General features: G+C 41.3%; 1 protein-coding gene across 1 annotated transcript; it reads right to left on the minus strand.

Moving 5' to 3' along the window:
* Positions 1-3186: 3186 nt before the first annotated feature.
* On the minus strand, positions 3187-24469 carry itsn2b (intersectin 2b). Its single transcript, XM_034563670.1, has 38 exons — positions 24465-24469; positions 24358-24365; positions 24083-24169; positions 23486-23503; positions 22865-22961; positions 22631-22767; positions 21538-21601; positions 21027-21164; positions 20827-20912; positions 19868-20130; positions 19631-19780; positions 19310-19450; positions 19100-19187; positions 18700-18839; positions 17518-17678; positions 16546-17357; positions 16306-16427; positions 15970-16224; positions 15640-15836; positions 14333-14388; positions 13948-14114; positions 13576-13606; positions 13364-13485; positions 12833-12929; positions 12453-12647; positions 9607-9728; positions 9349-9455; positions 9003-9186; positions 8393-8491; positions 8161-8244; positions 7973-8056; positions 7688-7750; positions 7111-7260; positions 6029-6147; positions 5865-5947; positions 5664-5747; positions 5133-5306; positions 3187-4771 (listed from the first exon to the last, which is right to left on the minus strand). Exons 1-38 carry the CDS (start codon positions 24467-24469, stop codon positions 4623-4625), a joined length of 5139 nt encoding a protein of 1712 aa, XP_034419561.1. The 3' UTR covers positions 3187-4622.
* Between the last annotated feature and the right edge of the window lie 27 nt (positions 24470-24496).

Raw genomic sequence — 24496 nt, forward strand, 5'->3', positions numbered from 1 at the left:
TCTTCACCTCCTGCATCAGTGTGATTAAATATTAACACTCTTAACTCTGCAGTGTGTGCTGTGAGGAATTGTTGTCAGTCATCTCTGAAATAGCAAGGGACAGAAGTTGTGAGTTTCAGAAGCTGGGTGGGAACGCTGCGCTGCACAACAGTACATTCTTTGCTCTTTCATTTCATAATTCATGACCCAAAGCGTAAACCTTCAGGTCAGTGTGGGCTAAGTTCAAGTCAATCAGAAAAATAAAACAGCGTCAGCTTCACCCAAATTCAGTGGTGAAATATAAATTGATCAAGAACACTACATGCAAGATAATGCTGTTAATATTCTATACTTGTATTTTTGTTAGCACATCCCACGAACAGCCATAATCAATATTTCAATGATAATGTATCAAAGGACAATATGAAAGGGGTTGCTTGTAGTTGTGGACTTACAGAGCCCCTTGGCTTTACTGAGCTTTGTAGTGAGTTTCAGGTAATTCTTTTTTGCTGCCTTTACAGATTTGGTCCACTCTTCAGTCTTAAAATCCATTGTTCACAACCTGCTCAGCACCAAACTGCAAACAGACGCAGCTAGAGACAAGCTAGTGAACATAGTGGTACATTTATTAGAGGAAGAGTCAAATAATTCCCCCAGAAGTTGGTGGAGACCAAAACCAGAGCTAAAGAGAGTGAATATTGGACTTTTCACATATGGACAAACACAACCCCAAATACATGATAATGTTGCTCTGTATCTGCTAATATGACAACAACCAAGTCAAAGGTTTATGGGTTCTCTGAGATCACCAGCACCAGGTCAAGAAAAGTGTCTGTCACACCAACTAAAACTAATGTGTACTTTGTACCTTACTGACAAAAGATTTGAGTTAGCTGCTGCTTTTCTCTTCTAATATTTTATTCACGATAAAACAAATGGGGTGACAGGTAGAGAGAACCAGTGAGTGAGATAAAGTATACAAGAAAAGTGCAGCAAAGCAGAAGAAGAGAGTAGTTTTAGAGGCAGGAGGAGGGAAAACAGAGACAGAAGGGAATAAACACATATGGAGATGGAGAGAGAGAGAGAGACAGAGAATGGAGAGACAGAGAGAAATAGAATGGAGAGACAGATAGAGAGAGAAAGAGAGAGAGAGTATGGAGAGACACAGAGAGAGAGAGAAATAGAGAGAGAGAGAGTATGGAGAGAAAGTGACATGTGTATGGAGGATGAGTCTGAGAGGCCCTCAGTTCCACTTGACTCAGTCATGGGAATGATTTGATTTTCACCACATGAACAGCTGTCTTATGTAATACACACACAGACACACACACACACACACACACACACACACACACACACACACACACACACTGACACACACACACACACACACACAAATAATGAGGGGTCTGTGTTCTGGCCAAAAACCTATACTGAGCAAAGGTGGCATGTAGCAACATAGAGACAAAGAGGACACGAGAAAGTCCATATCAAAGAAAACTCAGACAAGGTCATCTCTTCCTATTGCCAAATAATTAAAACAAGTAAAATGCAACTAGGTTTCTTCATTTAGCAGTTGGAACAATTCATATTCAGTATATAAATATAATATTTTCTCATAAGCACTGAAGATTAAAGGTGCACTGCAGAAATATCAGGCTCTTTCGCTGCTAAATGTTCCACTTTCTTCACAGCTGTTCGTATTTCTGAGTGGTGCAGTATTTTACATATGAGTGGCTTGTATCTGTGATTAGCACAGGACCATTGAAGATTATTATTTGGAGCCATAATTTTAAGTTGTGTAAAATGAAAGACTTGAAGTCATCGTTCCCTTGTGATCACGAGCAATGTTGTATTAAGTGGTTCATTTATGACTGTGAATGAGTTAACATTAGTTAGCACCACAGTCCCACTGCATCTAATCCAGTACTCCCACTGCAGCGCTCTGCTACAGAAGTTGACTTCAGCTGACTTTGTCGACTCGGTTTCGCAGCTGTGTGTGTTGCCATCAGCCTCTTGCAGAGCCACTCAGTGTGGTTACATAAGGACTCTTGCTCTTGTGGATCCAGAGCCAGTGGAGGGTGAAGAAGGACTTAATGAGGTCCATTGGTCTGCACTGACAACTCCACACTGAACTCCACTGACTCCACTGACCAGTAAAACACATTTAATGCTATTCTTGTTTCAAGTCTTAAACTTTGATTATTCTTGAACTTGGGTCTGGTCATATGATATATTCAACAAAATATTGACTATATTTGATCAAACAATAAAAATATCCTCAAATAAGTGATGCACCGGAAAAAAACAAGACCGTTTATGCATTTAATGTGGTGAAATAAAGGTGTGTCCTTCCTGCACTGAATGTCTCCTCTCAAATGCCATTTCTCCTCATTGTAGGAAACTTAAAAATGAGTTGTCTGTGATTGCATCATGATTATTGTGTATTATTCACTCCACACAAAATATTACTTAAAATACATGGCCTGTCTTATCAGAATCATAATGATGAGATGGTGTAATTATGTACAAAGGCCAAAGAAGTCACTCAGATAACTAATTTCATTAACAAATAACATAAAGATAGGGCTATGTTTAAAATTATCAGCTTGCACATAACATCTAGATGTGCCCGAGTCTCATCCATTAACATACAGCATTTAAATATGAAATAGTTATTTTGTCTAAAGCTGAAGTTCAGGGGTCACTCGCCCATTATGTATAGCTGCAGGAGGTTGTGCGCTCAAAGTTTACAGTGTTAAATGTCACCAGCCAATAATTTGAGTTTGTTCACTTTTAATATATCTTTATTTTGACTTAAGAAACTCGGATTCAGAGAGTGCCACATGGAGGCCAAAGTGAGTATACAGCAGGTTACAGACTCCAGGTTGACCAGTCAGACAATCTAGAGAGGCCTTTATCTCAGTTAGCACAGCAGCAGTCAATGCAGAAAGCTGCAGAAAATAAAAATTAACAAAAAAGAGAATTCAACACCCTACACAGAAGAGGATCGTAGTGCAGTCTATTTGCACATTTTCCATAATTCAACAAAACATAAAAGTTAATGCAGGACTTGAAAACGGAGTCTTATGAATTGAATAAAACAACGTAATAGTTCACAAGTGTACAAAACAGCAGACCTAACAAATGCCTAGTGACCTACCTAGTCTTCTTACAGTAAAACTCCATTGCAGCGAAAGATGTTTCAGAACAGTATCAACATGTGTCCGAGGAACAGTTTTAATAGTTGAGGTCACACAAAACAAACCCAGTGTACCAACTGATTATCCAAGAAGACACAGCAAGCAAAGCCGCAACAAACCTTTGGATAGTCACACACGCATAAATTAAGAAATAAATACAACAGCTTTTTTTGTGACATCCAGAGCACCAGCACGTGTGCGCTCAGTTAGAAAAGAAACCGGATGTAAATGACAACAAGAAGTCAACCGACAACATCAATAAAGAAAAGCTTTTACACACTACATCCTTGTGAAGTGTTCATGGATGTTTATGAAGGGCAACTTTTTGAGGCAATAGAGATGGAAAATATTGCAGTCAGTGAGACGGGGACTGGAGAATGACACTTGTGTCTGACGGGAGGAAAGTGTAGAGAACTAAAAATAAAAGTGAGCAAACACTGTTTATAATTGCTGACAAACTGTCAATTTGCATTGCCTCAAAATCCTCGAGATTCCTCCGTACTGAAAAGGCAGGAAGAGCCGACTCAGCTGTAAAACGAGTTCAAGCTTTTCATACCAGCGGCACTTTGCCACCGAAAACATTTTGCAATCCAACTACTTGGCCTGGGGTGATTTTGCACACAAAATAAAAATAAATAGTACAGAGACCAACATCAACCTAAATAATTCTAACGGTTTTAGAAACTGATAGATTTTAAAAGACTAAAAGGAAGACTTGACTTAAGGCCGAGGGTTATGAGTTAAAGGTTGCAGAGTCACCATTCACAAGAAGCCAACCAATATCTTGTATGTTAAGAGAAAACACTGTAACCCATTAAATGGCCTCGGTTGACCAGACTTGGCAAAGTGTGCCTCAATCACTCAACTGTTGGAAATGAGATACGGAGCTGTTAAGATAGATAAGAGCCTTTATATTTTTATTGATTTATTAATATTATGACTATTTATTTCTAAAAGAGTCTTTGTCCAGGTCTACCTCCTTCTGTAGGCTATACATTCATACAGCAGAAGACCCAGATTCAGCTTCATGACACACGGTCTCCAAAGTTTAAGAGGCCAGGCTGTAGTTGTTCCTTTTACCTCCTTCAAAGAGGATGGTGCACACAGCTGCACACAGCTGCAAACAGCTGCACACAGCTGCACATGAGACAGAAAAAAAGGGAGAAATCATACTCCTATTGGTGAGTTCAGATGATGGCATACACTAATCCCTTACTGGAAGATTCAGATGAGGTATTATTAGTGCTGGTTAATATTGAAATATTAAGGCGTGATGCATGTTCAGCTCAGGGGTGTGTTGTTTGATTTGGGATTGTGGAGGGGAACCATTCGCCTTTGTTCAGGAGACAAAAACAAAGTCTCATTTGGTGACTCTGTAGGAGGAAAATATCCTTATTTGGATGTCTCGGTAGAATTATTATTTCAGTCCATCCTATAAGTCTATTTGTTGGCAAAGAGCTGCAGGTCAAGGCGGACCCACACCTCCCCTGTAGGAACTTCGTGCAGCAGAAGACGACGTGTTACTGGTCCCTTGTTTTCCAACTCTTTCTTTATGGTTGCCACAGGGACCTCGGTCCGACCCAGAAATTCTAAGAGAAAGAAAGAGAAACATTTTGACAGTGTTAGAAGAGAAAATGTGACAGTTGTGTATGTGTGGAGCTCCAGTAGCACAAAGGAGAGTTAGGGGGGAGAATAAGGGTTTCTTTCTTCATTAATATTATTCAGATTTCTTTATCATAATTTACAATTTAGGTTAAGCACTAGAATACCACCTTTAGAAGTTAATATAACACAAATAATGGTAGCCTCTTGCAATGTGGAAATGACAGAGAAAGTCATTTCTCATATCCCATTTAATTTTGCAGCTTTACAGAGAAATCAGCCGGAGTTAATGATGGACTGAGGGCGGAGAAGAAGAAGAAAAAGGCAAGACACGGGCAGGGGACTGACCATCAGGTGAAAACTGGTCTCTTTCAAAGATGGTGATGCAGAGGACGTCCTGGTAAAGGTCTTTGATGTGGAACTGGCAGTTAAAGTTCCACTTGGGGTTCAGAGTGTCATTGAGCGTTCTGGACGTGAATATCTGAGCTCCCATGGTCACTTCACAGTAAGGGTTACTTTTACCTGGAGGAGAACATGAAGACAGGTGAGATGAGGGAGGGGATAAGGGTGTAAAATCAGGTAGAGGAAATAAGAAGAAAGACAAGAAGAGATTAAGAAAATGGAATAGAGGAGGAACAGAAGACAACAGAAAAGATGATTAAAGGGAAGAGGAGAGAAAAAGAAAGAACATTTCATTACAAAAGAGGCTTCACACTCAAAGTGAAGTGATGAAAACAAGGGATGACAGAGCACCATAGGCTGTATTTTGGCTTCATTAGGTATTCATGCAGCAGATTAACATCCAGATTCTACCAAAACAGTTTAAGTTAATTGTGAATTGTAAGGACCATCCTGTAACATGAGTGTGCCCAAGCTCACCATTGGGTTTGCCTGCCTTGAGTTCAGTGGCCTCCAAGATGGTGACAAGAAGCCTGCCGATTCCACTAGTCTTCACAGATCGGGCTACACAAACACACACACACACACACACACACACACACACACACACACACAGAGAGAGATAAATCCTGATATCTTTCCATCAGGAACGGCTGAGCAAAGTCAAGTGTGGAGACAAACCTTGATAGGCCTTTTCCCTTTTTTTCTTTTCGGTTTCAATAAATTCTTCAGATGCAGCCTTGATCTTCTGAACCCAAGCCGTCCTGAAAACACAAACGCACACAGTGATCATACAGGCCACCTTGTGACCCACCACATCTGTCTCTGTGTGTGTGTGCAGCTACCGTTCATTGATGTTGTCGGTCCGGAGTATATAGACTCGATCGATGTGTGAGATGTGGAAGGTGGGCTCGTCGCTAGAAGGATCCGGCAGCTTCACCAGAACTTCATTTAGCATCACAGGCTACAGGAAATAAAAGATTATACACGGTCAGGAACACATCAACACTTAACACGAAGGTCACTGGATCAGCTGGCACCATCTGTAGGGCGTGAGTGTGCGAGTTCATGCCGGCTAGAAATGGTATAAAACGGAAGAATTGGACACATCGTCATGCGTTGCTGGGAAACAACTCATCGTAATAAAAATAAAAGAAGAGAAAGCCACACCTCCAGAATGTAGTTGACAATTGTCACCGTGGGACTTTTTATTTTCGATCTATTAATGTCAAGACGACCAAGGTGCTTTACGAGAATCATTGAATGAGAATCATTACGAGATCATCCAGAGCCTTGCACTGGACAGCGAATAAACATTACTTATTTTTTGCTTTATATTACGTAATTTATGTACAAAATATAAGCAATAGGCTAACAGGCCTTGTGCCATATATTTTATTTTATGAATACTTGATAATAATTGGAAGTTCACCATATACTGTAATAATATAGCATATTGGTATCATACATCTTGAAGTGTCCCTTAAGAAACATATGACCAAGGCTACAATTGTTCAACAGTTGATCTATTTAAAAAAACAAACAAAAAAAACATCACAGAAGGTTAAATATTAATGCCCTCTTCCTGATAAACTTCCAAGCGGATTTCCTTCCTTCGCCACGAAAGCTTGGTTTGTGAAAATGTTGTTGGGGCTGGACAACCACGTTTTAAACGTCACCAATATCACTATGAACTATGGGAAAGTGCCTCAGGAAAGTTTGCAAATATGCCGACTCACAGAAAGGGGGCATAACGGCGTGGAAACGCCCCCAACGGAGCCCTTATGCACTTGGCCCTGAGCCCTCACAGTTAGCAACAACGCGCCTCAACGTCTGTGAGTGTGGATATTGGGATTGGGCCAAAGTTTGTGTGTGTGTGTGTGTGAGAGAGTGTGTGAGTGAGTGAGTGTGAATGAGTGTTTCTTACCGGCTTGTATATCTTGAGCTGTACATTGTTCTTGTTGCTGAACAGCTTATCAGGACCGGAGGAGGTGAACTGCTTAGCCGCGTGAGTCAAAAGCAGAAAGTCGTTAAAGAGGAAAGCCGAAAGTTCCTTGTTGCTCTTTACCTTGTTCATCTGAAAAGAAACAATACGTATCATATTATTTATAATCACTACAGCAATAATTAAACAGTATCTACAAGGATAAAAAAAAACATTTTCACGTCTGTGTAACTGCTCAGTGATGATGGTGGAACGATAATTAACTGTTCAGCATCAGAAGACATACATTTCTTTTTTTGTGCCAAAAAGCGAATGTTTATATAACAATATTATTCATGCTGCTGTATCATCACCGCCTTCTGCTCAGATGAACCAGCTCACTGATCTTAATGGTGAAGGTTTTAATTTGAGGTCTGACCCTTGTAACATGTGACCACGACACCCAGGCTCTGACACATTAATGTTTCACATATCATCTCCCTCTACTCTGCAGTCTGCCTAGTCCTGTTAACATTTAAAAAACTCATTTGGTGAAATGGAGAATGTTAATTTTTCTCACCTTGCCACTGTGGAGCAGTTTCCTGGGGCCCAAACAGTTGGTAAGAGAGTTAAAGACCAGGTGCTGTTGAAAGACAGTAACTTTAGAAGGATCCTTCACATCTTTAGAATTACGTATTGTGGAAATCTCTCTACGATACCAATTTCTGAATATTTAATATACAAATGTAAACATAATTTAATATTACTCATCATATTCAATTAATTGTTTTATAAATAATACATACTGTATTATAAATTATATTTATTCATTATTGATGATACTAAAGTGCAATAAGCGTGTTACCTCTGTAGCACCGTCACACTGCACGTGGTTCTGAATCCATTCCAGTCTGTCAGAGTTCTCTTTCTCTCTCACGCCCTCGTTTACCTGATTAACGCGATAATTCAGTACAGAAATCAAATCTTTTCAACACAGAATGCAGAAAAAAATAAACCAAAATTTGAATAAAACAAGTGAGGTCATAAATTAACCTGTTGACAGAGTTCTTCCGCTTTCTCCAGAGCCTCTTTAAGAGGGTCTCGGTCAGTATGGCCCTCTATGGTGCTCTCCAGGATCTACACTCACACACACGTTAATTACACCGAAAAAATTTCAGTCAAAAAGGCAAAACACTCCTTCTCCTCATTACACACAGTAAGGTCAGTATTCTGAGCACTTAATGAGGAGTTCAAACAGAGACACACTCATGAACATGAAACCCACGTTTTTGATGTGCAGTGGGTAGCGGGTGATCCTCTGCATGGGTTTCAGCAGGAAGCTGGACAGCGGCATGCCTTTACACCTGTAGTCCGTAGCAATTTTCTGATGGGAATAAAAGATAATGTGGATAAACACATTAAAAAGGGAACATTTGCCATACTTGAAACAGCCAAAACACTGCCAAAAGTATCCTCATTCTCTGCACTCCTATTTTGGGATACCTTTTTTGCTGTGGGACACGCAACTAGTTTGCAATTGCAGAGAACAAGGATGTTTTGGGCATGCACGCCCCCTGGGTTTCCACAAAATAAAATAGTCTGTAGTTCACGTCTTATCATCAACAGTGATTGGACATTCACATAAAAAAAAAGGTGGCATATTTTCCTTTAAGAACCTTGTTTCCATCTTCATGGATGTACCTGCAGAACATCTGGTTTCTAAATACTACATGATAATGATTCTAGGTCAATTTAAACACTCCCTTTCTATCTTTACCTCTTCCTGTCCTTTGACACATCCCCACTATTCTTCAGCCTGTGTCTATGGCCTACTCTACTTCCTTCCTTACTTACTTACTTTTCTCACTCCTCCCTCACTCATCTCCTTGTGGTACCTTGAGGAAGTCCTTAAAGTTTGGCTCGCTGTCGATGCGCGTCTGGAGCAGCATTGATCCGTTGATCTGGCAGGAACAGAAGCGGATGTAGGGCTGCATGTGGGACAGCTCCGCAGCCAGGATATCTCCGATCATCTGCACCGGCATGTTGTCCCCACCCATCTTCTTACGCACACGTAGTGCCCTGCATACACACAAATATACATGCATGAACACAAGCAGCGCTGTATTTTTGTACAGGCAGAATGCACAGACACAACATTAAAATAGCTGCGCTTCTATAACATTTTATCACTCCATTAGATAAAAGTGCCCCTTTCATACACTCCGTCCTTGTGATATTTACTTGAGAAATTTGGAGTTGCAGGCCAGCAGTTCTTTCCAGTTGACGAAGATCATGGCCATCTCTGCATCATTCAGCCGACCCGACTCTGACATAGGCTTCTGGAAAACCTACACCGACCGTCAGGGATGTGATCAGAAGGTCATGCAGACATGTTGACACATCTCATTAAATACTGGATTGATGTACTGTACATGCAACTACTTTCAGAGGGTACCTCTGTCTATATGGGAGTTATTAAGCAGGACATGTGTCCATTACCTCCAGCACAATCTGCAAGTCTTCCATGTATTTTTCCTCAGTCTCAATCAGCTCATGGATGTAACCCTGTCTCCTCTTCTCCTGGGTACTCAAGGAGTCCAGGCTGTTTAGGTCTGCACACCCTGCAGGAGAGGAGGAACACACAACAGGGGGGGTTAATTGTACTAAAATAATTCAACCAGTGCAACAACACCAAGCCACTTCTTAAAACTACAAGATGTTAGCACTGCCTTTACTGTCTCCTGCTGGACATTTGACAAAAAAAACACAATGCTGCTTTTGACTCATTCTACTGCACAATTACAGAATCTCTGAGGACGACAGAGACGACAAAAGGGGAAGAAAAGGATAGAAAGGGAAACCTAAAGTCTAGATTAAACTTGCACACGTACCTGATACAAGGAGCCCCTTCGCCCGTTGGGAGGCTCCCATACTAGCTGACTTCTGCTCCCTCACTGACCTTTCCCTTCGCTCTACCTCACCATCGGTCTCATTCCACAGGTTTAGAAAGTGAAAGCTGCTTTGTAAAGTCATTGCTATGTTTCTGTCTCTCCAAGTATTTTCGTTATTTGTCAGTCTCTGTCTCTTCCTTCTTCTGTACGTTATCCTCTCGTTGCTGGTATCAGACTAAAGCTTCTCCTGGATCAAATCTGTTTGTACCAAAACAGGAAGAGGAATTATTTCTTCCTTTATAACACTGTGACGTATGTGGAAAAAGCGTAGTTTTTTTTAGAAATTTTCAGTGACTTCTGCCAATTGGGAAGATTCTTTTTGAGAATCCAGTCCATATCGGATACCTAATATTACCACAGATACCACCATAAAAAGGAAGACACATGGATGTTTGTACAGGTTACAAAACAGTCGTTCACATAATGCTTATCACTCCATCTTAATCGTGTGTATTGTGTTGACAATATAAACACTGCATACAACACATAAGCACATAACAACCCTGCAGAGGTGAAGGCTGATTTTAAAATAATAAAACAATTAATTTTCATCTCAATCAAATTTTTATTTAGCATTTTATTTCAGAATCCGAAAATATATTAGACACATCTTTAAAATGTGTTCAACCATCTCTTACCACAAATGTTCTGTATATGTTGTCATATCAGTTGTGCTAACAGCTGCTAAACCTTTGATGCAGCTTTCTGTCAGTGAGCTTCACCCACTTTCACTGCAGCCTGAGCCAGGTAACCTCTTTATTAAATTAAAGAAGAAAACAGCAATTTGCTTTCTTTGCACGAGGGTTCATTCTTACAGTGGATTTGATGGTGGTGCACTAAAGACATCTCAACTGTATTGTAGCATCTTTCACGTAACTCCTTGACATCAGTGGACCTCACAGTTCCTTTTGAGAAACTTCTCACGTTTTGACCTAAAGTTCATGGATCCATAATCCTGACAATAATGACTACCATGTTATTTCCACTGTGATGAACACTGCGCAGACATGCATTCACTTTCTGCACAGACAGAAACATTCAGAGCAGCAGCATAGCTGAAATATAAGGTGCAGCAGCAGTTTGTGACATCACCCTCGAAGGAATGGTTTTGAAACAGTTTGCCATATGGCGAAGAATTGCTTCATCCCTCTTCAAAACTACTTATGTCCCTTCTGTTGGTGATAACAGCTGATTCAGTTATGGCTTTGAAATGTAGCGAACAAACTATGATGGAAATGGTAAAAGCTTCTGCTTTTCCTGCCAAAATGTTTATAGGTAAAAGCTAAAAGTAATGTTATCAAAATCTCTAAACAACTGATTAGTCGTAGAAGAGATTGACTAAATCTTTTATTTGTGGGGTACTCTCCACTCAGGTTTTTGTTGAACAAATGTGTTACTTTATTCCGTTAGGAACATATTTCTCTGATGAATTTTCCCACTTCACGCTTTGTTTCAAGCATTTTTAAGTTAAGTACACCGGTCCAGGGCCGGATATTGGACCTTGTTTATTTCTCAAACTACACACAGGCTTGAGGCTTATTAAAGTGCACATCATGTCTGAATATAGACACGTCTCTCAGGACAGATAGAGACAAATAGTGGGCTCTGTGTGAGCTTAACTCTCACAACTGGAGAGAAAGAATGGAAACAAACATTGTGAAATCAAGGAGGGAAAAGTAAAAGATATGAGCGGAAAAAGAGGGTGATGTGGCACGCATAAAAAGGGAAAAATAAGAGAAGCAAATGAAAGGAAGAGAGACAACCACAGAGAGACCCACTATGATCCATTTCAGCAGTTCAAAATCAGTTCATGAGCAAAACAAGGAAATCCCAAAAGGCACCAAGGCTTTAACAATTCACAGAATCAGCATTGAGAGTCATAGGAAAGTTTTTTTCAGGTCCTGGTTCATTTCAGAGGGAACACATGACTCATTTCCATTGTTTCCCTCTATCACACAGACACCTGTTCACATCAGTAGATAAGGAGTCCAGACACCCTGCCCCATCAGAGCAGTGTGTAATAGTGGGTCTCTCTGAAGTCAGGAGTTGGAAGAAGGGAGAGGAGGTTGAGGAGGAAGAGGACTTTCTACCACCCTGGAAGGAGAAAGACACAGAAGTTGGGGAATGGAGAGAGAAGGAGGACAAACACAGATGGGAGAGAGGGAGGGAGAAATAGGGGAAAACAGGGGAACGTTGAAATAGTCAGCGGGAAGAAAGGATGTACAGATGAAGAGATGGGTAGGATGACGGGATATCAGTGATGGTAGATATGGGTTGCATAGATGAACAAAGGATCAGCATTAGTTAGTCATAGTGGTTTGAAGCAACATGAAAGAGGAGCATCTCTTTGTTTTAAGATATAGTCATGATACTTTGTTTAAGGGATTTACTTACACTGCTGGCTGGGGTCACACTCCGCTGTGGTCATCTTAACGTAATTAGTGGGGAAGAGACCAGTGACACCGTTGATCTCTCCTTTCCACCAGTCAGGGTCGTTTTTGTCAAAAACGTTGATCAGCTGACCTTTGGAGAAGCTCATCTCGTCCCCGTTGGCAGCTGTGTAGTCGTATATGGCTATCACCTGACAGACTGAGAGGGAAGAAAAGGAAGAGTTAAACACACCATTATTTTATTTATGCAGCGTACTTTGTTACTCTTCATGTATGGTCTTCACCTAGTAAATATATATATATATATATATATATATATATATATATATATATATATATGTGTGTGTGTGTGTGTGTCCAAATTATGCCTGGAATGTGTATCACCTGGTTGGGGGGCTGGCGTGGACTTGCCGCTGTTGGATCCCAGTATTTTGACATGAGAGGCAGGAAACCAGCCCTTCTGACGCTTTTTACCACGGGCCTAGAGTCAGACAACACAAACAGACGTGGAGAATCAGGTTTTAATGATAGCAGAGATGCTGGTCAACATTTACCTCCAAATCCTTGAACACACCAGACACCTCTGGTGCCGTGCAGTTTCCAACCTGCAGGCCGGGTCTCCCACAAGAGCTCACAAAGTAAACACAGATTTTCTCAACCTCACTTTTATTTGTTCTTATTTAAACCCTGTGAATAATTGGATAACTGGATTATTTGATCTCGCCACACCACCTAAAATTGTTCTAATAAATAACATATTGAAATGGTCACAATCCATATACTTATGCAAAGGGTGAAAGGTCACAAGTAGACAATGCTTTGTTTTAGTGAGTGACAAAGCAAACATGTTGGCTCATCTACTGTACAGTATTAAGGACCCTCAGAAAAATCACTGAACAGCTGTTGAAGACTGACCTGCAGTTCTCCGAGCCACCAGCCAGAGGCGTTCTTGCCAAGGATGAGGATGAGCTGGGCATTTTCCAGATTCAGCTGCTCAGGGTTGGTAGAGGGGCGGGCTCTAATCACCTGGGCAATCTCTGCACAGAAAAGACATAAATGCAATATAGCAAAATGTTCTCATGTGACTCAAAAAGAGAGAGAGAGATTAGACAAGGCGGTGAGTTTACCTGGTTTCTTCTTTCCAGATATGCTTGATGTCTGAAAAAAATCAATAATTTTATAATCATTACACACCTTTAGAAACACTTGTCTTTGTCAAGGAGTTATGCGTTTATGCTAGGACAACATTTTCCAAGAAAATCGTTGTTTAATTTGAACATATGTGTATGTTGATCTCATGATTGGTTCAGTTTTGTTGTTTAAAAATGAAAAAGAAAAAGTGGAAAGAAAAAGAAGGACAACACAACACAAAAACATACAGGAAGTGAACAGAGTAATGTAAAGTGAACAGAGTTATGTAAAGTGAACAGAGTTATGTAAAGTAATGGACTGGATAAAAAGATTTCCGCTATATGCTGGCATGTGTTAAGTGTTCTTACATCTGTCTCCTTAGGTTTGACGTAGTTGCTGGGGAAGACGCCTGTGCTGGCGCCGATAGAGCCGTGCCACCACTCGCCATCTTTCTTGCTCACCAAGATCAAATCTCCCTCTCCAAAAGTCAGATCAGTAAGCTCCGGAGAATCATAGGTGTACAACGCTGTGTATTCTGAAAAGAATAAATCAACAGAAATAAACAGCAATGTACTCAATAAAACACAGAGAGGAGGAAGAGAGAAGATCTTGGTCCCTTAAACCACCTAAAATCTCATAACATTTTTTAAATGAGCCAGGCGAACATCACACATTACGGTGTATGTAATGTATCATAATCAAATATTAACTGAACTACATGAGGCAGATATTTCAGAGGATATTTTACTGTACCTTCAAGTTGAAGGCTGTCGCTAGACTCCGAAGCATCAGGAGGGGAGCTCTTAATGCTGTAAACACAAAAAGACTACATTACCCTTCTTCAAGTGTGTTTGCAACCATCCATCATCCATCCATCCTCCAACGCCCATTTGATCACAGAAATACCAAAAACATTTCTCCCTCCAGTTCTTCCTGGGGGATGCAAGGCATTCTTAAGCCAGACGGGGTATGAAACCCTGCTGCACGGAGTCATACTTTTCAAAGGCTCGACACAGTTTCAGCGGCACCTTGCAATAGAAAGAAGCAGTGGTTTTATTCTGGGCTTCTCACTCTGCATCCATGCAATTTTATTATTTTGGTTATTAGCCAAACTTCTTGATCGGAGGTGAATGTTGGAATGTGCACTTGAATGGATTGACTGGTAAATCCAAATCTTTACTTTCAGACTCAGCTTCCTCTTCAGCACAACAGTCTGGAACAACACCAGCTGGAATCATACTGTATGTACCGCTCTATGCTGCGGAGTGATTTGTAAGTGTGTATGACTCTCATCACAGAGGACAAAAGAAGTTATTTCTGCTATAAATATCTGATGTACTGGAATAGTTTCCAAACCTTTAGAGAGTCACTAACATTACCATGTGACTGATGCATGTGGTGACTGATTTACACCGAGATAAATCACATCCCAACGACCACAAAGTATGTTGTGATAGTAACCGAAAGCACATACCCGTCCACTTTGAGTTTATGTATGTTTTTTTCTAATGTTGCATAAAAGGGAATACATTACTGTATTGTACAATATACAAACCTTGAATGTTTACAAATGAAATATGAGTTAGGTCTGGGCTATGTTTTAAAAAATGTAATAATTCTGAAGCAACTTCTGGAGTTGTAAAGAACAGTTTTTTCCAATGGATTTCAATGCCGATTTATAGAAATGTGTACGCAATGGATATCGGAGATTACAATATCAGTGTTACACTGACTCTAAATATATGTGCATCATGGGGGTTCAGATTAAACCCACGTTGTGATCAAAACCAGCGGGATAAACTATAGATAACACCCAGTTGTCTTTACTACATCAACATACGCCTGTCCCTTTCAGCCTGGCAGCAAAATATATGCAAACTGAGGTCTGAAGTATAGCTGGGGAATCAATAGAAGTGAAATGCACGTCAATACTTTGCCAGTTAAACCAATCATGTGCCTGCGTGGCCTGTTGCAAGTGAGGTCTCGAGAAAGGGCTCCAAAAGGAATTTTAAATTTAAAAAAAAAAGTTTAGTTACGGGGAACACACGTGTGAGACTTACTCTGAACTCTCATCTTCTCCCAGCAGTGTCACATATGTTTTGGGGAACCAGCCCTGTTCACTGTTCAGCTTCCCCAGCCACCAGTTCTCCTGCTGCTCCAACACCTGTATGACATCGTCCTTATTGAAGTTCAGATGGTTGTCTGTCTTTGCTGTCCACGAACACAGGGCCTGGGCCAACAGGTTACCCACCACCTGCTGTCAGGGCACAGAGAGAAAGACAGTGCAGTGAGTATTTGAGCATTGCATAGCTCCAGACAATAATCATACTGGATTAGTAGCTGGTGCAGCAGTAACATTACCCGTTGTATAAAAGGTTTAAACCTCTCACCTGTCCCTGTGTCTCAGAGGGTGCAGGGTTTGGAGAGTGTGTTGGCGTGAAGGCAGATTTTGTGCCTGCTGCCTTCACACCCTCAAGTGCATTGGAAAGCTGTGACTGGAGTGGCACTTTAGGAGCAGCAGCAGCAGTATTGTTAGCTGTGTCTGATGGGGCCACTCTCTCGACGTAGCTTTCTGGGAACCAGCCCATCTTCCCCTGTTGGCTACCGTACAGCCAACCTTCCTCGCGCTCTGTCGACTCATCAACCTGACAGACAGGAAAGTTTGAGCAAGACAACATCCCGTCTTGGCAGTTGTATCTCGAGTCAAGTTTTGGTTTCAATCTTACCTCGATCATATCATCTGCATTGAAGTTGAGCTCTTCATTGTTTCGGGCAGTGAACGGGTAGAGAGCTTTAAAAGATGTGAGGGCTGCTGACTTTCTGTGTTGTGTGGCCCTGGGTTGTCCACCTAAAGCAGCATACCACAAAATAATGTGAGTCGAGCTTCAAAAGGTGTTTTGATAAACACTGGAGACAGGAAGAAGACTACAGAGACGTATAGATGAGTAAAGGAACGTTTGTCTTGCCTTTCCTCTCCTCCAGTCCTCTCAGCAGAGCTGTCAGTTTCCCCTGAATATCCGCCTTCCCTCCTCCAATCGCCGGGTGCTGCTGACGAGAAGTCTCCTCCTTTCTCTTTCTCACCTCCTGTGCTTTTCTCCTCTCCTCTTCCTCCTCTTTTCTCTTCCTCTCCTCCTCCACCCTCTTTCTTTCCTCCTCATGCCTCCTCCTATCCTCATCCTGCTGCTGCTGAAGCTTCCTCTTGTCTTCATCCCTCTTTCTCCTCTCCTCATCCTCCCTCTTCTTTCTCTCCTCCTCTTGCTTTCTCCTCTCCTCTGCATCTCGGACAGCGGCCACAGCCGCCCTTTGTCTCCTTCTCTCCTCTTCTTCCTTTTCTCTTCTGCGCTCCTCCTCTCTCCGCTCCTCCTCTAACATCTTCCTCTCTTCCTCCCTCTTGCGGTGCTCTTCTTCTTCTTTCCGTCTCTTCACCTCTTTCCTCCTCTCTTCCTCAAGTTTTCTCCTCTCTTCCTCTAGCTGCCTCCTCTCCTCCTCTAGCTGCCTCCTCTCGTCCTCCTGCCTCCTTCTGTCTGCTTGCTTCTGTCGCTCCTCCTCTTCTTTTTTCTTCCTCTCCGCCATCTCTCTTCTCTTTTGCTCTACCTCCTCCTTTGCTCTGATCTCTCGCTCAACCTGCTCTTTGGCAGCCTGGATGAGAGCCTGTTTCTCTCTCTCCACCTCCTCCCTCTTTTTGGCCTCTTTCTCCTCCTGAAGCCTCCTCTGACGCTCCTCTTCATCCTTCCTTATCTTCTCCTGCCACTGGCGCTCTTTTTCCATCATAATAAGCCTGTGAGTGTGAAGCAAACATTATTTTAAAACGTTGTACATCAAAGTAAAATGTAAAAGTTTTAATGGACTTTTGATAGTCGGTGGAGAAATCATGTTTTTGGCTTTAACATGACAATTGGAGGAAATGTGTGTTAACAAAATGTATAAAAGCACAATACCTCTTAGCTTCCTCCTCCTCCTGTTTTTTCCTCTCCTCTTCTCTACTCTTCCTCTGCTCTTCTTCTTCCTTCCTTCGACTCAGCTCACGCCGTTTGTCCTCTTTGATGCTCCGTAAATTCTCAAGTGATGCCTGTTGTTTTCTCTGGCTTTCTGTCATTTCCTTACGCACACACAAAAAAAAACACACCTTTACTAGAGTGAACGATATGAGACTTAATAAAAACAAATAGGCTCACTAGATAGACACAACAAGATAGCAACAGAACACACAGCATGCCCATAAACAGGTTCCTTAACACAGCAATTGTGGAAGGATGTAAGAGAGAGACATTTTTTTAAAAAGGCTAAAAAAAGCAGACACAAGATGTAAAAAGGATGGAGAAATATGAGCAGAGGGGAATAGAAAAGAGCAAAAAAGAGCATATAAAGATAAAAACAACAAAAACACCTAAAGGGAAAACCTTTAGTAGGAAGAAGAGGTTACGAAGGCAGGCCAGCAGACAGAAGACAGTCTGAAGCATTGGGTCCTCATCACCCACATACTGTAAAGTTAGGGATAAGAGATGGGTGAGAGAGAAGAGGGAGGAAGGAGACAAATAGAAGAAAGGCATCCAGCATGGGAAAAAATAAAAGAAGATAGAGAGGAAGGGAAGAAAAGTTAGAAAACAAAGAGTTTCAAATCAGTATCAAAAGGTAAAAAAGAAGGTTTTAGTGGAAAGGAATGATTGTAGGAGAGAAAAGAGGAACCAGTGACCCAGCTGCAGTGGTAAGTATGTAATATAATAATATATTTGGAAAAATAAAAGAATTGTGTTAATTATTTTCAAATTTTATGAATTAATCATACATTTAAAAAAAACAAAAAAAAACAACATGTAACATGTACAAGCTGTGAAACCAGGCAAACGAGATATAAAATGAGTATATAAAATGAGTATATAAAATTAATGGGTTAGTTGGGTTTGTAATGAAAACAACGTGCTCTGTATTAAAGCATCATATTACCAGCAACACCCTGTTCATTTCATGTCATTTAAGAAACACACTTCTGTATCACATGTCCTGCGTCAATCTTTTAATCCAGTAATGTTTTACGTTTGTAGTTATTGGTATTTATCAAACAATGAGTCTGATGCCATGTTAAGCTACTCTATAAACGTTATTACATATGTAATTCCTACCTGCATATCTTTGTGATACTTGGTCATCTCAGACAGTTTGGCAGCGGTCTCTTTCTCCAGGACTTCCAGCTGCTCTCGCAGTTTCAGACATGTGCCTTTTTTCTCTGTAACGCCCACCTTCAGGGTGGACATGCTCGACACTACAAACAGATGAAATACAGTCAAACATTCCCATGTATTAGGTTGCAAACTCTGCATGTATAGACATATGAGAATATTGATATTTGTATGCTTTTAACTTATTGAGTATTTACATTTTTGCAGTAGTTTGTTGCATTATATCAAACAATTCCATACTTTAATTTCTACAGTATAGTCTGAATTTACTATAATATACCCAATTTGCCCATCAATGTGGTTTTTAATCAAACATCCATCTGCTGTAATATGTAATACTAACCAGGCAAGTTATTTACAGACATGTTTCTGAGTTTCTCAGTCAGTCTCTTCTGCTCCGGAGTGAGCTGGGTCAACTTCCTCTGGAACTCCTGACCAGGACGATGAAAAATGCGTCATGGGGGGAAATATTTGGGAAAATATTTTTGCATTCTCTCTTAAAGTAACATACACACATGCGCGCGCACACGCACAAGCACACGCACACACACACCTCTAGCTGTTTCTGGAGGATGGCAACGTCCTGATGGCGAGTCTCTTTCCTTTGATTGGTCAGATCCAGCTCCGTCTTCTGATGCTTCTTCTTGTTCTGAAAGTCTTGCAGTCGGTCTGAGATCTGACGGTGCTTGTTACCCTGAGGTAGAGAGAGTTAGTGAGAAAAGGAGAGAGAAAAAACACAGAGAGGAGAGAGAAACGTTCATAAAGTGTTCATGACGGCTGAGAGACAGCTGGACAAACACTGCATGACCAGTTTGTCTACATTCGTGCGATATGTTGCAATGGAACAAAACTACAATGTCTCTCCACCACTCACCACAGCCTCCAGCTCCATCTCAAGACTCATTTTCTTAGCTTTCAATCTGGTGATATCATCCTGCCCCTGCAACTTCTTTATCTGGAGCTCCCCTCGCCGCCTCCTCTCCCACTCTTCCTTCCTCTGACGCTCGAGCTCCCGCTGTGCAGCCTGGAATGAACCCACACAAGACGCTGAATGAAGTGTATAGAAACAACTCTTCTTTGGCAATAAATGAGGGTGCATACAAAAAGTCACCTCTTTTCTCTCCATCTCTCTCAGTCTCTCTTCTTCTTTCTGCCTCTCCAATTCTTTCTGTCGCTCCAGCCTCCTCTCCTCCTCTCTCCTCCTTCTCTCCTCGACCTCTCGAGCCTCCCTCTCTCTCCTTTCTTGCTCCTCTCTCGCTTTCTGAGCTTGCCGCTCCCTCTCCCTCCTCTCCACATCCTGCAGCGCCAGTCGTCTTTTCTCCAGTTCTGCGTTCCCTCGCTCCAGGTTGGCTTTGAATTTATCCTCAAACGACACTGAATAAAGACAAATAAAATGTTTTTATGAAGTCAGTGTTAATTTCTATGATAAGTAAGCAGTCAAATCAAAATCAAATGAATAGGGAACCTAGAGAACACTTTCATCCTTATTAGGTTTAAGCATTAAATACTTCAAAGTTAATTTATTTGTGTGTTTGGTAAAGAGGATAATGGACATGAAACATGTAAAAAATGTAGAACTAATTTGTAGTTTTAGAAAAACTGCCACTTAGAAGTAATGCTATACATTATTTAGATTTAGGGATCTAAAAATAGCATTTAGCTGTTAATTTAATATTTAAAAACACTTGACATAAGTTTTAACTCTAGTTACGACTTGTGACTGTGTGTAAGACGATAGTGTGTACAAACCCAACACCAAAGTGTGCTGCCTACACTTGGAGTCACTTGGCCGTCTTTGGCTACAGCTTAGGCTGCTGCAAGTGGCCACTGCATATATGTCACAACATGTATTTATGTTTATACTATTAAATTGTGACTCAATGAGTGCAAAAATAAACAGTGAGTTTGACAGCCATAGCCATTGATCATTGAGCGATCTTATCTGGTTACTAGGTAGTGTTGCTGTCTTGCATTATCTTAGTAATGGAGAATATAGAGAACAATCTGAACATTATGCAACAATCAACCAAGGCTACATCCCGAGTTTAGGTTGGTAGTGGGAGTACTGACTGTTCGGTTTGGATTTCTGTGGAGGTTCTATGTCCAAGTCATCAGTCAGAGCAGCATAGAGAGAACTGGATCCATTCACTGTACCCCTGGAACCGAACATAAATACACGTTTAATGCACTTAAATATTGTCAACACTTATATCTACTCTACATGGCATTTGCAATGTTTTTGTAAAATTGCGGCAAATGTGTGCACATACCTTTGCGAGGGTGGTACCAGTTCAGTTGGCAGTGTTAGCGGCAGTGGTTGTCCAATCTTTGCCCAGTCCACAAGATGCATTGCCAGTATGAACTCCTCAGCTTTTAGTTTCCCGTCCTTATCCACATCAGCTAAAGTCCTGTGGGAGGGTTGCAAATCCGAGGTGCAAGGTTTATAAATGACTTCATACAGGATAGGAAGTTACTTTATGACAACTAGGAAGATCAATTGCATACAAAAAGCGGTTCAGGAGTTAAACCACCCCCCAAACAAAATACAGAATTAAGACTTATTTTTACAATAACCAACATAATTTCCTTGTATTTACTGGTAATAAATACTAAAAGCAGCCTTGACCTGAAAACAAATATGTTCTGAACAAACAAAAGGACTTTTGTCATACAAGCTGACATTTCTAGATGGCAAACCTGACTTTGGCTGTTGAACACAACACGTAGCAGTCACAGGACATGTACAGACACACACGCATACAAACGAACAGATATTCTCACCAGATGGAAGCCAGCTGTGTCTGAGTCAGCATTGTGGTCGCCATGGCACCTCTCACCTGCTGACCTGGCAACAAGAGTGACAAATGTGAGAACACCTGTATAACAGAGATGTGTGGGTGTGGTGGAGAAAGGAAAGGGTCATGGGCGTGTCTAAGGACCTGTACGGTAGGTGCTCATTTACTCATTAAACTAAAATGTGGCAGGTGCACAAAGAGGGCAGTGCCATGCATCAACACAGCTGGTTTCCAAAACTGATTCCAGGTCCTCTTGATGTTTTAAGAAAAGTGAAACAAATTACTGATGAGGAAATTAGAAACCTTTTAATTTCATTCACTCACCTGGATATAAGAGATGATAATTAAAAGACTGACAGTATCTACAACCATCAACAAACATTAAGGTCAATGTTTATTTCACAGAAATTGGTCTGTTGTGCTATAATCTACAAAAGACATTGGACCAAGAGCTCATGATGAAACAATTATTTGTGTAATGTATTTAATGTGCTAGAACGCACGTAATGTGCAGAGTCACACTAGCAGGAATGATCTGAGTAAGTGTGTATGTGTGCGCACGCATGCACAATGGTCATTTAACTACATCATGGGTATTTCAAAAGAACAGGTCCAACAAGGCTTGCAGTAACAGAGCGCAAAGGCCTACTTGGCTGTGTGTGTGTGTGTGTGTGTGTGTGTTGAGAAACTGCGCCTGTGTCTAAACTCACTTACATCTGGGGCAGATACACCCTCCACTTCCTTAGAGTTAGTTAAGACTTGACACACACAAAAAGAAAGAGTGTGGCAATTGTTATGAAATCATCAATGTTGTTCATGACTATCCACGCCTGCATTACACACACACACACACACACACACACACACACACACACACACACACACACACACACACACACACACACACACACACACACACACACACACACACACACACACACACACACACACACACACACACACACACACACACACACACACACACACACACACACACACACACACACACACACACACACACACACACACACACACACACCACACACACACACACACACACACACACACACACTTCGTACCACTCAGGTATCCTGACATGTGTTTATCCAAGCTGTTGAACTGCTGTCTGTATTTGAGCCTGGAGGCATGTGGCACAGCCCAGTCACTGGGAACAGTAACCATGGGGGACATCACAGAGGGGGAAGAGGAAGCTGAGCTGAAAGACAAATAGGAGACACAAAAATACTAGCTGAATGCAACAGACTTCATAAACGAGGCCCTCGAAAAATTGCTTCCACATTTGTGTGCGTTACCTGATAGATCCTAGGTCCATCATGGATGAGGCCTTGTTCATACCAGAAGAGGAGAGTCCGAGTGGAGAGGAGTAGGGGGATCCAGAGCGAGGTAGGCCTGATAGCACAAACACATATCCATTACATACTTTCATATAACTATCTGAGATATCATAAGGGCTGTCGTCGACGACATAAATTCTTAGACGACTAACACTTCGATTTTGATGATTAATCAGCAGCTCTAGATATCACGATGGCATTTAATGGTAGCCTTTAACTACAAAATCTTAATGATCTTTTTTTTTAACAGTTTCAGAAAGAGTGAAACGGGACGGGAGCTCGACAATGGGTCAGTAATATTGTACCATCCAGCCAAGCTTGCCAAGGACAGGGAGGCTGTTTGTATGGAGATGAGACACGGAGATCGGACTCTGTAAAACCAGGCCAGAATCATTTCATTTCCCCATAGAAATATTTCATAAATCTGCCCTCTGCTGCAAACATTATACAATATTTACTCTCAGAGTAGGTCATTATAGAAAATAAAACAACTTGCAAGTGAAAATCAGGAAGGACGGAGTCAATGTATTTAATCTACAAGGAGACTAAAAGCTGGAAATAAAAAAAAATCCTCTGTACCACTGGCCAAAGCTCCTGCTGCGTACGGGTCGAGATTCCAATGGTGCCATTATGCAAGGTGGCGCTGTCCCATGGTGGGGCATCAGCGGCCTGGAGGGGTGTGGAGGTTACTAGAGGGGCTCAGGCCAGTTGCTGTAGGAACCAAAGGGGTGTAGCCTGTCATTGGTGTCAAAAGTGAGAGTCCAGGGGTTGCCATGGAGATAGGGGTAAACATTGCATGGTTTGTCCCGGTCATCATGGACATGTTAGGCACAGTAAGCCATACCTGGACACGCAAAAGGTAAACCAGTCAGATAACACACACTACTCAAAATGTATGTGTCAGACAGACAAACTAGTTTGTCAATAGTCTCAAATCTCCCAAATTATTTTTTTTGTGTATGCATTTATATATTTTAATCTTCATGTTTTTGTATTTAAGGCTTTGATTGTTCAAGCAAATTACACATGTTCACATTGTGGATAGTTAATAATAATTATAATAATAATATTGTACCATAGGCTGGGTTGGGCAATAATGAGGTGGGGTTATTAAGGCTGGGAGCCGGCACGGGAGGCTGCTTCATGATGACTGCAGTGCTGAGGGAAGCGGTGTACCCTGGAGTTTTAGCTTTATGAGATTCATAGCGATGGAGAACTCCAACCTGTCCATCTTCCCATCTTTATTCAATGTCAGCCAGAAGCCTGAAAGAAACAGGAAAAACAGAGAGAGACACCATTAAGACCCTGTGCTTCAAGCACAAAGGAATTACAGTAAAAACTTCCAGAGAACCCATTGTTCAAAAATGTGAGTGTGAGAGTCTGTGTGTTTCTCACCATATCGCAGCCAAAACTGAAGGAGGAAGCCCTGATTGGAGTAAAAACTTCCTTGCCTGCTCCCCTACAGAAAGAGAAACCGAGGAAACACAAGAAAATTGAAATTCCCCTGACATGTAAAGCTTGAAAAAAATGGTGTCTGCATGCAAACATCACTATCTACAGCATTTTTGGCATTTTAAAGCTTCTTATGTT

This window comes from Cyclopterus lumpus, chromosome 3 (genome assembly GCF_009769545.1).
Source record: "Cyclopterus lumpus isolate fCycLum1 chromosome 3, fCycLum1.pri, whole genome shotgun sequence".
Taxonomy (NCBI): domain Eukaryota; kingdom Metazoa; phylum Chordata; class Actinopteri; order Perciformes; family Cyclopteridae; genus Cyclopterus; species Cyclopterus lumpus.